The 14798-nt window shown below is 36.3% G+C and overlaps 2 protein-coding genes across 2 annotated transcripts; both read right to left on the reverse strand.

The window, feature by feature from the left end:
- LOC133870727 (xyloglucan endotransglucosylase/hydrolase protein 22-like) lies at nucleotides 1-1303 on the reverse strand. Its single transcript, XM_062307929.1, has 3 exons — nucleotides 970-1303; nucleotides 665-858; nucleotides 1-522 (listed from the first exon to the last, which is right to left on the reverse strand). Exons 1-3 carry the CDS (start codon nucleotides 1249-1251, stop codon nucleotides 129-131), a joined length of 870 nt encoding a protein of 289 aa, XP_062163913.1. The 5' UTR covers nucleotides 1252-1303; the 3' UTR covers nucleotides 1-128.
- Nucleotides 1304-5889: 4586 nt separating this feature from the next.
- On the reverse strand, nucleotides 5890-7153 carry LOC133870685 (probable xyloglucan endotransglucosylase/hydrolase protein 23). The gene is made up of 3 exons (XM_062307861.1): nucleotides 6816-7153; nucleotides 6513-6706; nucleotides 5890-6415 (listed from the first exon to the last, which is right to left on the reverse strand). The coding sequence occupies exons 1-3, from the start codon at nucleotides 7095-7097 to the stop codon at nucleotides 6022-6024; spliced, it is 870 nt and encodes a 289-aa protein (XP_062163845.1). The 5' UTR covers nucleotides 7098-7153; the 3' UTR covers nucleotides 5890-6021.
- Nucleotides 7154-14798: the final 7645 nt, after the last annotated feature.

The following is a 14798-nucleotide window of genomic DNA, read 5'->3' on the forward strand; positions in this document are numbered from 1 at the left end:
TTCAATGGAGAAAGGGGTCGATCGCTTGTATACAGATGAAGGTTATGGATTACAATGTATATAGCAAATGATGAAAAAAAGCAGAAAAAGAATGAAAGAATCTGAGGGATATATGCTTAATCGTTTCTCTAGGAGGTCTTGCATTCTGGAGGGAGGCCCTGGGGAAACCTCTTTGTGTCAGTGCAGTAATTATAAATCATGTAGTTCTTTTGCACCCATTTCAGCCTGTTTTGATTTGAAGTGTCCAGCTCTTGTGAAAGCCAGGAATTACTGGTGGTAGAAGAAGATGAAGTGCAAGAAGATGCTCCAGAAGACCAAATGCAAGCATCAGCTTTGAAGTTTCTGTAGGAAGCAGTAAATGGGGCTTGGCTCCAGTCTGTCTTCACAAGTCCACCTCTTGTCGCCCAGTCATCAGCATTCCAGAGACTCGAGTATATCCTCATTGGCTGTTTCTTTGGAAATGCAACGCCAATCGATTCTGAGTTTTTGAACTCTCTAATAGGAGTGCCATCCGCATAGAATCTGAATTAGGAACAGAAAAAGGATATAAGGAAACAAAAACATAACAGATATATATATATATATATATATATATATATATATATATATATATATATATATATAAAAAGAGATGCATATCAATAGAAGAAGTCGGTAATCGTACATAATGCGCTGGGGATTCCAAAGGATGGAATATGTGTGAAAATCAGCAGTTGGATCAAACCAAAGATAGAATTGTTGCTCTCTGTTGCCCTTGCCTTGGCTGAAGACATTGGTATGAAGAATGTAAGGATCACCACTCAGATTTCCCAAGAATTCGAAGTCTATCTCGTCCCATGCTGATCCTTTTGAGGATAACTGCATGTATGTAAACACAGTCAATCAGTCATTCAAATATTTGTAAGAAGAACATAAATTTGGATGCATGGTTTTGAGGAATAAACATGTATCGACAGTAGAAGAACTTACATAGTAGGCAGTAACGGTGCCGGCAGAGTTTCCAGGGACAAGCTTAAGCTGCATATCAATCTTTCCGAAGAGAAACTCGTTGTTGGATTGGAAGCCAGAGCCGGAGGTTTTGTCGAGTGAGAGGCTAAGAAGGTCCCCGTTTTTAAGCATTTTCCCTCGGCCATCTCCCCATGTGATGTCAAAGTCTTGGTAAAAGTTAGCCGCTGCGAGAGCCACGAAAGAGCTAAGAAGGGTAAGAGCAAGAAACACAAATGGAGCACTTGAACAAGTGGTAGAAGTCATGGTAGTAGCAAAGCTATGGAAGTCGATCGAGAGGGTGGATGTTCTTAACTCTCAAGACTTGTTTGGTATTTATATACTCAACAAGCTAGTGAATAGATCAGAATAAAGTACTGGAGGAAGGAAATGCATGGGAAGGTCAAGTCAGCTAAGCTGTAGACAGCTGCTGGCACCTAGAAAAGAAAAATAAATGCTGTACGTAGGCAGGTGTTCTCTTTAAAACAAGCTTGGAAAAAAATAGCCATCATTTATTTATTTAATCTAATACACGTTTACATCAGTTTTCAGAAGAAAGTGGCCCATCTATTCTCCCCCTTTCTTTTTGTGGGCACCAGCCACCAGGCACCAGCCACGCCCCCTGGATTCCCAGCTAATATATAATCTCTTTTTGGGGCAAGTGTCGGTTCCAACCAATACTCCCAAACCACACGGACCTCCACCACTGGATAGACCCAGCCAGCACTTTCTAAAGTGGAATTAATGTCACAAGTATACCTTCACCGGTGTCTCCAGGCCATCTCCATCTAAATTATAGCCACGCAACTTCGTGGATGTTACTTCAAGTGACATGGTAGAACACCTCGGAGAATTCTTAAAGAATATCAAATTAGCTAGTGTTCGATCTCCGAAACTAATTTTTCCTTTAGAGTTGCTTTCTTAATGTTTAACAACATAAGAAGTACCCCAAAGATATTATTTTAGAGTAATGTTACTAGTAGACTGTAATATAAATGTTATATCGTATAAATAAAATTACTTTTTATTTTATATTACCTTTAGAGTTGTTCTTTATTTATTTATTTATTTATTTATTTTTGAGTGGTTAGAGTTGTTCTTTAGAGTTATATTATTTTCTTTGCAAAAGTAAATATATATATATATATATATATATATATATATATATATATATATATATAATATCGCAGTGTACAAAACAACGGATTAAAGTAGAGTTTCATCTTCATCGATCCTCACCAACAAAGCAAACACGTCACAGTACTGATGATACTAATCCTTGAATGGATAAAGATAAGAACAATTGACCTGATACAAAGAGGCAACTAAACTACACTATGAAGTCAACATCAAACTTACCAAAGATAATACCTTTTGTAAGAGTTCAATAGCTGAATGATTTTGTTGATGGAACCAAACCTCGATCTCCCTCCTCAAACCATTGGGTTATCCATATCCTTGACACACTGTACCATATTTTCTCAAGAAATATGATACATTATCATTCTAAAATATAATTTTTTATTATTTTTGTCCTTGTAGCAACTTTAACTCTTATTTTTTATTTTTTATTTTTAGAGAAAAAAACCCTAAAGTTAGCTAGGGAGTTACTTTATTACATGGGTAAGGTGGTCAAGAGTTGTGTCTTGAAGTGACAAAAAATCATATATCTTTTCCTTAAACATCAAGTTTCAAGGATTCAGTTTGAAAAAGCTATTTTCTCAAACCTCTCTTACATATATTACACTTCAATAATTTGATGAAAATCGCTCAAGTTATTCAAAATCCAATAATGTTTCTATATATATAGAATTATTACTCCCATGACTGGACCCTAGAAAGGAATAATAAAATTAATTATGGAAAGACTTGGTGCTAAAGGCAATTTAGAGATGACAATCTTCCAAATGAAAAACTAGAGAATAATTGGAAGCGATCGTGCTGGAGATCTTTCAAATCACATAGTCAATTAGTCGTCCCCTTTTGTTATTGGCCAAAATCCTTGATTTTGTTTGAAAATATAACCCAATGACTCCAACTAACACCAGAAAGGAGGGTTGAATAGGTGTTAACAAGATAATGCGGAAGTTAAAAATTAACAGCCACAAAAACGATCACCAAATATTATGAAAGTAGCAAAATCAAACAACATAACCAATTTGGGGATGAAATGGAAACCTTTTGTATAACTATTCATAAGTAAAACCAATTCAGAGTAACTAAACCCAAAAAATTAATCTACTAAATAAAAGGATCAGTTTACAAGAAGTACACACTTATAAAACCTTTGTAACAGATACTCTCTTGTACAAAACAAATGACACACTTGCTCTGACCGCAGTAACTTCAAAACCTCTAGACAATTCTTCTACTGAGCTTTCTCTTGCAATCTCAGAACTCTGATGGCTAGAGGACGTTTTATGAGAAAATACTATGGTTGTGTTGTTTAACAAAACAAACTGTAAGGGAGGCAAAACATGTAGGCTCTAACAACAAAGAAACCTCTCTCAGCATAAAGTAAGATAACCTAGAATTGTGTCTATGGTCATACATGAGACATCCTTATATAGACTTCAAAGTCTTGAGCCTCAAGCAAAAAACTTGATTTTTTTTTTTTTTTTTGGCAAAATATAAGGTGACAAACAAACTGCACTAGGGTTATAGGTTGAAAACAAGAATTTCGATCTCTCTCGATGCATTCAAACTAACTTAGGACAAAACTTGGAACGCCACATTCTGTAAGACTTTAGTTCAAACTTAAATGGAACGCTGCATTTTGTGATCAGCCTTGAAGTTCTCTAAAAACATGTCTAGTGCAAACTAGATTGGAACGCCACTTGGAATGGCCAACATTGTTAGACTTGAACTTTCTTTAGGATAGTTCTAGTCCGAACTAACTTAGGACGACCAATAGAACAAGAAACACTGAAAGGACTTCAAACTTGGTAGATTGAACTGATCCAATTTTTATCAAATGCAATATAATTCTCATCAAATCTCTATCTTCAAGATTATCCAAATATACTCCAACAATATTCATCTTTTTGGACAGCAATTTGATCGATCAGCTTTGTACAGACTGAATTTAAAGTAGCAATCACAGGGTTAATTGTTGGACATTTTTCATAGTATATAGCAATAGCATTTGCTAGACCAATGCTTGCGACATTCTCCGCCAACCGCTCCATCGTCATCCCTACATTTCCTGTCGCAATGGGCTAGTAGTCTGCATCTCCCACGCCATGTTTTGCTCAGAAAATGACAACTCTTTCCCATTGCTAATTTCAAAAGTCATCATTAGTTATGTGATTGATTAAAAAATGATATTAAAAGCCATCCCATTTTTTATTGACACTTAATGAATACTTAATACATATAAAGAATTACTCATACATTCCTCGCTCCCTTCGGACATGAATCATTAATTTACTCAGCACCTTTTCAAAGCTTCCCTCCATATCGCTTTACTAAAACCACGTTGAAAGAACATATGATCTCTTCCCTCTATAATACTTTTGCAAAAAATCACACATAACATCTCCATTAAAGCCCCATTTCAGCAGCCTCTCTCCTATAGATAAACTGTTCCTTACTACGTACCGGCCACAGTTTACTACAGTTGATTAACTCACTAATCATGTTTGTTTGTATGACGATATATGGATTTGGGAGTTCCTATCTTAGCTTCCTGGTAACACACTTTTGTACACCAATACGTTATTTTACATTTCAGTTGGTTTGAATACTAATATTCACAGTTTATTTTCTTTGGTTTGGGCTTAAAAAAAGAAAAGAAGAGAAAATGAAAAACTTCATTTATTACCCTTGATATTTTAAACTTTACAATCATACCTTTAAATTTTAAAAAAGAGTCAATTTAATTAGTATATTCATCTTTTAAATTTTTTTTTTTAATTTCATCCTTTCGTTAGGATTTTTCATTAAATTCTAAAGCATGGGTGTCAAAATTTTCAAAATATCTATATTTTTTAAAAAAATAAAAAAATAAAAAAAAATCAAGGATTTAGGCGTTAGTCAGGATTTAAAGGAATTCGTAAAAATACTCACACCTAAATCTTTGAAAAAAAAAAATTAAACATTTTTTTTAAAAAAAAAAAAGAAAAAGAAAAAAGGTATTTTAATAATTTTGACAAGATTTAAAGGAAAATATTAACTAATAGTTTAAATTGAAAAAACTTGAAAGATGAATACATTATATTGACATTTTTAAAAGTTTAAGGGTATAATTGCAAAACTGATGAAATAGAAGAGGTGGTAAGTGATTTTTTTTTTTTTTTTTTAAAAAAAAAAAAAAAAAAAAAAAAAAAAGGAAAAAAAAACTGCTTTACGTGTTCCTGATAAGGTACTTATTGGTTATTTTAAATATTCCCTATTTACTGAATGACATGCGATTTCATAATGGTACCGAATTAGTGGATTTTTTTTATTTTATTGGAAGAAAGGAAGTAGGATCAAAGAAAAACGAAATTGGGATAGTTTGAAAGCTACTGAGACATATATGCCTGCATTCTAATATATATCTAATTTCTAAAGAAATACTGGATTTATTTTTTTGCAAATGATAGAGAGAAATTAAAGAACTGTGTAATTTTGCATGCAGACCAGGGCATTTGCTTAACTTTTGCATAGCATATGATATCCTATTAATTATGAAGAATATTTATCAACTCTTGATTTAACAAAAACTTGATTTGTATTTCGTTGACAACTATTGCAGCGTCAACATTTCATATGACTTCTAGTTTCGGTCAAAATGCTGCGGAACAATTCTTTGCTACTTCTTAATGCGTATTTAATTTTCTGCATGAGCTTCCAGGCATGGTGGTTTTAAATGGATACAAGTTAATTTATTATAACGATTCCCAATAACTGACAGCAGAGGAATTCAATAGAGAAAGTGGTCGCTCGCTTGTATACAGATGAACGTTATGGATTAATTACATGGTATATGGCAAATGATGAAAAAAAGCAGAAAAAGAATGAAAGAATCTGAGGGATATATGCTTAATCGTTTCTCTAGGAGGTCTTGCATTCTGGAGGGAGGCCCTGGGGAAACCTCTTTGTGTCAGTGCAGTAATTATAAATCATGTAGTTCTTCTGTACCCATTTCAGCCTGTCTTGATTCGAAGCGTCCAACTGTTGTGAAAGCCAGGAATTACTAGTGGTAGAAGAAGATGAAGTGCAAGATGAGGCTCCAGAAGACCAAATGCAAGCATCAGCTTTGAAGTTTCTGTAGGAAGCGGTAAATGGGGCTTGGCTCCAGTCTGTCTTCACAAGCCCACCTCTTGTCGCCCAGTCATCAGCATTCCAGAGACTCGAGTATATCCTCATTGGCTGGTTCTTTGGGAATGCAACGCCGATCGATTCTAAATTCTTGAACTCTCTAATGGGAGTGCCATCCACAGAGAATCTGAATTATGAACAGAAAAAGATGTAAGAAAACAAAAACACAACAGATGTATACATAGAAAGATGCATGCATGGATCGAAGGAGTTGTTAATCGTACATAATACGCTGGGGATTCCAAAGGATGGAATATGTGTGAAAATCAGCAGTTGGATCAAACCAGAGATAAAACTGTTGCTCTCTGTTGCCCTTGCCTTGGCTGAAGACATTGGTGTGAACGATGTAAGGATCGCCACTCAGATTTCCCAAGAACTCGAAGTCTATCTCGTCCCATGCTGATCCTTTTGAAGATAACTGCATGAATGTAAACACAATCATTCAAATATTTGTAAAAATTAAGAACATAATTTGAATTGATGGTTTTGAGGGAAACGTATACCGACAGCGCGCAGAAACAACTTACATAGTAGGCAGTAACGGTGCCAGCAGAGTTTCCAGGGACAAGCTTGAGCTGCATATCTATCTTTCCAAAAAGAAACTCGTTCCTGGACTGGAATCCTGAGCCAGAGGCTTTGTCGAGTGAGAGGCTAAGAAGGTCGCCGTTGTTAAGCATCTTCCCTCGGCCATCTCCCCATGTGATGTCAAAGTCTTGGTACAAGTTAGCAGCCGCGAGAGCCACGAAAGAGCTAAGAAGGGTAAGAGCCAGAAACGTAAACGGAGCACTTGAGCAAGCAGAAGAAGTCATGGCAAATGGTATCAAATCAGTCGTGAGCTTTGGAAGTGGAGGGATGGTTGTGGCTCAAAGAACTTGTTTGGTACTTATATAGTGCTCAACAAGTGAACAGATGAGAATAAAGTGGAGGAAAGGCATGGGAAGGTCCAGTCAGCTAAGCTGTACACAGTTGCTGGCACCTACAAAAGAAGAATAAAATAAAAAAGCAGTCAACATCGCACTACCAATTACCAAACGCAGCCAAAACCAGCATCATTTGTTTCTCTTATATAATTACGCGTTTTACATCTCAGTTTTGTTCCCTTACTTTTGTGGGCACCAGCCTAGCCCCCTGTATTTCCAACTAATGCTCTGTTTTCGAGCAAGTGCGTGTTCCAAACCACAACAACCTCCACCACTCGAGACTTAAATGACTTTACTGTTGTCTCCATCTCTATCTAAACTATAGGCAATTAAGCAACTTCGTGGATGCTACTATTGGCACAGCTTTTTTTGGGCCTTTTTTTATTTTTTCTCCTTGGAAACTGAACAAATTTTTTATTGTTTCATAACGATGATCAGAATATTTATAGTGCCAATGGGACGTTTATGCAGAATGAAATACTTATTTTTTAACCTCATTATTGTTAGTTGCATCTCTCATGAACTAAGCTTTTAGTAACCGTTATAAATACAACTTATTGTACACAATCATATATTAAGCAATAGGGATAACTTCACACAAGAGTATTGAATCATACACCGTTTTAAGATAAGGGTATTGAACTAGTAAACGTTTCAAATTGGAGTTTTCAAGTTTTCAAATGTTTTAATTAAAGATACTCCGTTAGGATTTGCTGTTAAATTTTTAAAAAAAAAATTCTAAAATACCCTTTGTGTTTATTTTTTTAAAAAAATTTTATAAATTTTTTTAAAGATTCATGAATGAGTGTTTTTGCAAATTCCATTAAATTCTGACCAACACTTAGATCCTAGCATTTTTTTTCCTAAAAAAAAAGAGTATTTTATGTACTACGTTTGGATTTACTGTTAAATCCTAACAGAGTATCCTTAAGTGAGACGTTTGGAAACTTAGATACCCCAATTTGAAACGTTTGCTAGTTCAATACCCTTATCTCAAAACGGCATATAATTTGATACCCTTTTGTAAATTTATCCCTAGACAATAAAATCATAATACTGCCTTTATAGGATTTTATTTTAATAGTGAACGTAGGTGAATTAGACCAAAACACTCATAAAATATTCTATCTCAGCTTTTTCTTATTCCACTATTTTCTTAATATTTTCATAGCCTTGTGAATTTCTTCGTTCACTTTATGTACTAAAGTAATTTTCGCATTGCGGTTGTTTACTGATTCTAGTTTGCTGAGAATGGGATTATTGAGGAGTGCTTGGGAGAGGTATAACGCCCCAAATTTTTTTTTTTTATATATAATATTTTTGGACCTAAAAATAAATAAATAAATATATATATATTCATAAAAGAAGAAGGAAATTTTGTCTCTTTCAATTTATTATACAAAATTATTCTATGGGTTCTCTTTTATTCTTATTAGTGTAGCCCATAATTTATAATGATCTTTATTTATTTATTTATTTATTTTCTTTATTTTTTTTAACCCAATTTGGTTAAGGCCATAAAAAGCCCATGAGATAAAACACTTATTATCTTGCACTTATGTGATAATAAAATGAGAAACTTGTTTATTAAAAAAAAAAACCCACAGCTCTCTCTCTCGCAGACCACTCACACGTTGTAGAAGAAGCCTTGCCACCTTTCCCATCTTTAAAGCAGAAACCAGTGACACCTTGCTAATGCAATCTGACCCTCTCGCCACATTTCAGTTCAACGAAATACACGTTGAGCCCATGCAATGCCCCTTTAAGCCACGATAGCTCCATTCTTCTCCTATTTAATCACTCTCCTCGCCATGCATCAAGGCATCGGCAGAAATTCAGTCCTTAGCCATTTTCAAAACTTAACCCAGCAGGTATTCATTCCTCTTTGTTTCTTTTGTAAAGCTTTTGTGATTAAATTATGGTGGTTCAGAGTATTTAGTTCTGAGAACTCTCTGCTTTTAAATCGAATGATCTGTGCTGAGTTTGAAGCTTTGATTTTTGATAATGGGTTGCGATTATTTGGCTTTTGAGTACTATGTTACTGGAAATTTATTTTTTTTTCTTCCTTTCTTTTTCTTTGGTTGGACGACCCCCTTAGTATTTCTTTTCCTTCCCCTGCTTCTTTCTTCTCTCTTCTTTTTCTTTTCTTGTTTCTAAGAGAGAGTTGGGGTGAGGGGAGGATTTGAGAAACAAAGTAGGGAAAAGGGGGAGACCGGCCGAAAGGGGGATGTGGGGTGGGGAAGGGAGAAGACCCAGCCGGTGGGCTAGCCACCGGACTGGGCGGACTGTACCGCCGGGCCGGCAGACCGCGGCCCTGCGCCGGTGACGCCACCGGAGGGCGTTTTTCCGGCGATTTCTGGTTCCCTGTGAGTGTTAATTTCTGGGCTTTTGATTTTCAGATTATGGGTTGAATGGGTCTTTGAGAAATCTTTGAGTCTTGATCTTGTTTCAGTTTGGGTTGATTTGTTATGAAAATTATGGCTTTAAGAAGGATTCTTCGGTAGAAAAGAGAAAAGGAAATTGAAAATTCTGAACTTTTTCTGAAGAAAAAAAAAAACCGTAGGGGTGTAAGAGAAATCACAGGGTAGACTTTCGGGTAAGAGTTCTCTTGAGATTTGATTTTGGGGGTTATTTTTCTGGAGGATTTCCTTGTAGAAAACTGAATAGGTGTAAAAATCTTTTGAGAATTGTTGGGTTGTTTTTCAGGTAGAGGAACCGATTGGGATTGAGAATTTCTGAGTTTTGTTTTGGGATGTTGTAGTTTTGATTGTGTTGTTGGGATGTTTTGATGTGATGAATTATCTAGTCAGTTTGGAGTGATTTTGGGGGCTGTTTGGTGATAGCCAGTCGGTGCTTTTTTATCTTGGGCATTCTTGTATTTCTTCTGATTAACTAAACAGGTACACTTTGGATTGGGTTGAATTATTTAGAAAAAAGTGTTGCTGAATGCTAAAGGAATGCTGTGACTTTTGGGCTGATTTCTTATTGTGGCCATATGAGTATGGATTATATAATTTAATATATGATTTGTAATCTGGATTTTTGCTAAAATATTGAGACTCTACACTAAATCTTTTATTTGGTATATCAGATAGGTTGAATCTCTTTTATATGAATATTGAGTTGTTATTTGGCTACTGACTTGGGATATAAACACTGAAATTGTTATCCCTGTGCTGTCTAAATTAGGAACATGAACTAATCCTTTGGTTACCACAATCTAAGCTAGATTTATATGCACAATTTTCATGGATGTATTGCACTATGAAAACTGGAACATCCTGGAAAGATTCAGGTCATTCAAAGAGGCAATAATGGAGACTAGGAAATTTCCTTGTAAAATCACATGAGTTTCTGTTGAAATATTGTAGTTGCTAGAATTTTTATTTACCCCTACTTGAATAAGTGATGACCCATGTGATTATAGAAATTTTAAAAATTACATTGCAGAAACATGTCTTTATTTTAAATCTTTAGCGTCATATGCACCCAATTTAATTATTTTTAATATATATATATATATATATATATCCTTGAAATCTATTTTTTTTGTGATCCTAACTAGGTAGAAGTATCCAAAACCTCACTCAGGACCACCAAGGTAAGGAAACACAACCTTAAAAACCCCGGCAAATTTTTAAATAAAATCTTTTCCAAGGAAAAATGTCGGGAATTTTCGAAAGACTTTCACTTTAACATTATTTGTTCTATTATCTCAAGTATGAAATAATGAATATGTTATTTGTAATTACATGAATGAATGAAGCTGGTGATTATATGTTATATGTGCACTATATGAATGAAGAGGATGATGAAATTATGATTGAATACTTGTTTTATGTGCACCACACAAAGTTTTGTCACACGGTACCATAATGCTGTGATCCGGATCTTATAATGATGATGATGATGGGTAGCGGGGCAACCACACCAAAAGTGTGGGGCTATCGGCCGGGGGGTTCTTACCTAGGGAGCTTCCTAACCCGGCAGCTCTCCCCTGTGACGACAGGATGAGCCATGGGTCCTTCGGGATCGGTCCTATGGACGAGCCCAACGTGCGCCGCTCATGGTAAAAATGCGGAATTGGACCAGTGGTAGACAAAACTTACATATTATGAATGATGATTATGAATGCACATTTCTTATTGTTACTGATTTTTTTTATGTGAAATTTTAAATTTGTAAATTAATTTTATATTGTATCTTATGTTTTGTTGTGTTACTTACTGAGTTGTTGAACTCACCCCCTTACCCTTACAATTCTTTTCAGATGGCGCTTCATATCATCATCCTCATAGCGGGCGTACCCATAGGGGTCGCTACCTATGATGATCCACAGTTCTGGCCCATTGATGCCGATTAGTGGGTTTATGTTTGTTTTGATAGCCCGTGATCATAATGTTTAGTCAGGGATATATTTTTTTGTTTATGTATAGTTAATGATACTGCTAGTCCGGACCAGTTTGGAGGTAGTAGAAGTTTCCCTCCAAGAAATAGTACGAAGACCGGATTATTTTTTTGTATATGAACAGTGTTTTATTTTGTGATCCCTGACTATTTGTATTAGTTGAAAAGTTACTAAGACTTATTATATATGTGAAATTATGAGTATTAATCTACATCTTGTGATTATTGTGTTATTCTCTTTAAAAATAAAAAGAATCGAATTTGTGGATGATTTTATTTTTCTCAAGTTCACGTATCCCCTTTTATCCCAAATCGGGGGCGTGACAAGAGGCCACCCAAATTGAAGCGGAGGAAAGCTGGTGACTGGTGAGGGCCTGCAGCTAAATAAGCTGGGCTAGAAAATCTGTAGAATATTTTTTTTCTTTTTAAGAAGAAAGTTAAACTTTCATTAATGACCCAAAGTACATAAAAAATCACCAAATGGCATGCATAATCAACTACCTTATAGATGTACACCCAACATGAATCTAAAAAAATTTAGACTATTACAGAAAGTTGCTAACAAAGAAATCCAGCCAACAGAATGGTGCATCTGCATTGACATAAATCTTTGCTTGAGTAGGGAGCCGATCACGTATTCTGAACGAAAATTAAAGACCAAGTTAATCTAACACAGAACAATCTATCGATCTGTTCTGATAGATCGAAGCTGCCGTCGAAAGAAACACCACCTGGAGACCTCCCAAGATGGCGTGTGAAAGACACGAGCCGCCGTCGGAAGATCCCTTGTAGCAGCTGATCACCAGAAATCTCCGGGCGCCATTAGACACCGCAAAAGAGACAGGGCATGGCCATCACGCGTGGCTCAAGGTGTGAAAACATCCTAGCGCGTGATGACCACGCGCCAATCACCGACGAGCTTTCTGGCCGTAGTAAGCGGCAGCTAGACCAGAGGACAGCGGCAAGAGAGGCTGGGGGGTGCGCGTCAAGTAGAGGACGGTGGACCTGCACAGATCTAGTCTCGAAGATTGTTGAAAAACTGAAGCACGACCAAGCCTTCCACCAGCAACATGAGTAGCAGACTTTCCCCCTTTGGAACCTCTCTAAAGTACTTTCCTGCCAACAAACAAATAAAACTAAAAAAGAAAAACAACACAAACCTCCATAGTCCCAAAAGACTAGGAGGACAAAACTACCACCAGATCTAGTCCTTGGGGACGAAAACCACCACCGCCCTAGTGGCTGGAGGACTCTAGCTGTTAGAAATATAATGTTATAAAAAGAAGAATCAAAACAAAAACACTGAAATTGTAACAAAAATATTATGTGAGAAAGAACAAAAATCTAAAATAAAAAGATAGCTTTGAGGCACGATGAATCATTATCTTTAAGATGATATTTGCCCCCACTCGGAATGAGTTTGCTAATAGGTTGCTAGCAAACCGCCTCCAGGATACAACAAAGCTATAAATTCTACAGATAGCAATTTTGGAGAATTCCTACAATTTCACTTGTGAATTTCTAAAATTGAGAATGAAAATCTGAATAATAAAATCGGTGGAGGAATGTTATATTTATAAATATTGAAAGGGCACATGTGAAAAGTCATAACTTTTCATTTCATGTAACTGCTGTCAGTTACGATATTAATATTATAAACTGTCTCATAGCACCCAACAGAGCAATTAGTCTAACGGATGAGGTGCCTCTGTATATCATCGATCGCATAGGTTCGAGTCTTCATAAGTGCAATCTTACGGTTTTAATACTTTTAGACATTAAAACCATCATTTGCCAAGGAGAAGAGTCGAACCCTTGCTCTTTGGGTTTGAAAGAAATCACTAAGCCACCGCCGACAAACCACGGCACTGTTTATGGAACCTCTTTCTGTTTTCTCGCAATTTAAATTCTTATCGTTGAATATTTTATTGGTGTTGCTGTTATTCTTTTCTTTCTATTTAAGATTTTTTTTTTTTTTTTTTTTTTTTTTTTTTTTTTTTTTTGGAACAAATAGCATTTGTTATTATAACATCTGAAAGCCCAAAGGCTACATCATAAGAATTGAGGGACATACCCCCCATACTCTTAAGTCAGAAGAATCTGACTTAAAAAACAAATTACATATGTAAAATATCAAATTTTACTAAAATTACAATCAGCCCCCTAACAAAGAAAATTCTAGTAAAACTTGAGCAACACATAAGCAACTGTACATAGAAACTAGAGAATATACAAACATATCTAACAGAAAATTCAATCCAAGTCGTCGTAGGAGAGCACTGTCTTCGCCGGAGACCGGTGCGTGTACAACACGCGCCTCCCCTGAAGCCGTCAAACATCAGATCAGCCACCCAATGCCCGGCCACCGCCTTTGCACGGCGAAAAACGACGGAGCGAGACCTCCATGCGCCGGTCGAAGATAAAACTTCACTGGCGCGTGACGATCACGCGCCGGTCACCGATGATCCCAATGGCCGGAACAAACAGCGGCGGAACAAGAAGACACCGGTGAACCCATCTGAGCGGCGCGTGTCTCTAAAAAGCCGACGAATAAGCGTATATCTAGCATCAAAAGTTGAACAGTTTAGGCACTAAACGCTCCACCGACAAGACAAAACGAAACATAAAACTCCCCACCGGACGCCTCGAGAAGAACCTCTTGCTAGAGAAAACGAGAAGAAAGAAAGAAAAACCAGCTAAAAACAACACAAAACTCCAGAGCCCAGAAGACTCGGAGAACAAAACTCCACAGCCTTACAACTGGGAGAAAACTACCATACCCATGGTACATACCATGGAGGAAACAAAAAACTCCACCGGGGAAGGGAGGCATAGAAGCCTCCCTTCCCGGCGATCATCAACCTGCTTGGCTGTTTTCAGAAGAGACGCACACAAGAAACTCCCGTGATAATATTTCGTGCTTCAACTCCCGTGGTCGCATAATCGCATAACATGAAAGTAATTGTGTTGGTGTTCAGTGAAATACAACTTTGATAATGCTCGGTGGAAAACATAGATGAATGATAAAGTAAAGATAAAATGCAGAAATAACAAAATAAGAACACGATAAATTTTACATGGTTTGGCCTATGATCTACATTCACAGAATAAAAGTTAAAGGGCTATATTATATTTTTATTCCTTGATTGTTTTACAATACAAAATACTCTTATTTATAAGAAA

This window comes from Alnus glutinosa, chromosome 6 (assembly GCF_958979055.1).
Source record: "Alnus glutinosa chromosome 6, dhAlnGlut1.1, whole genome shotgun sequence".
NCBI lineage: Eukaryota > Viridiplantae > Streptophyta > Magnoliopsida > Fagales > Betulaceae > Alnus > Alnus glutinosa.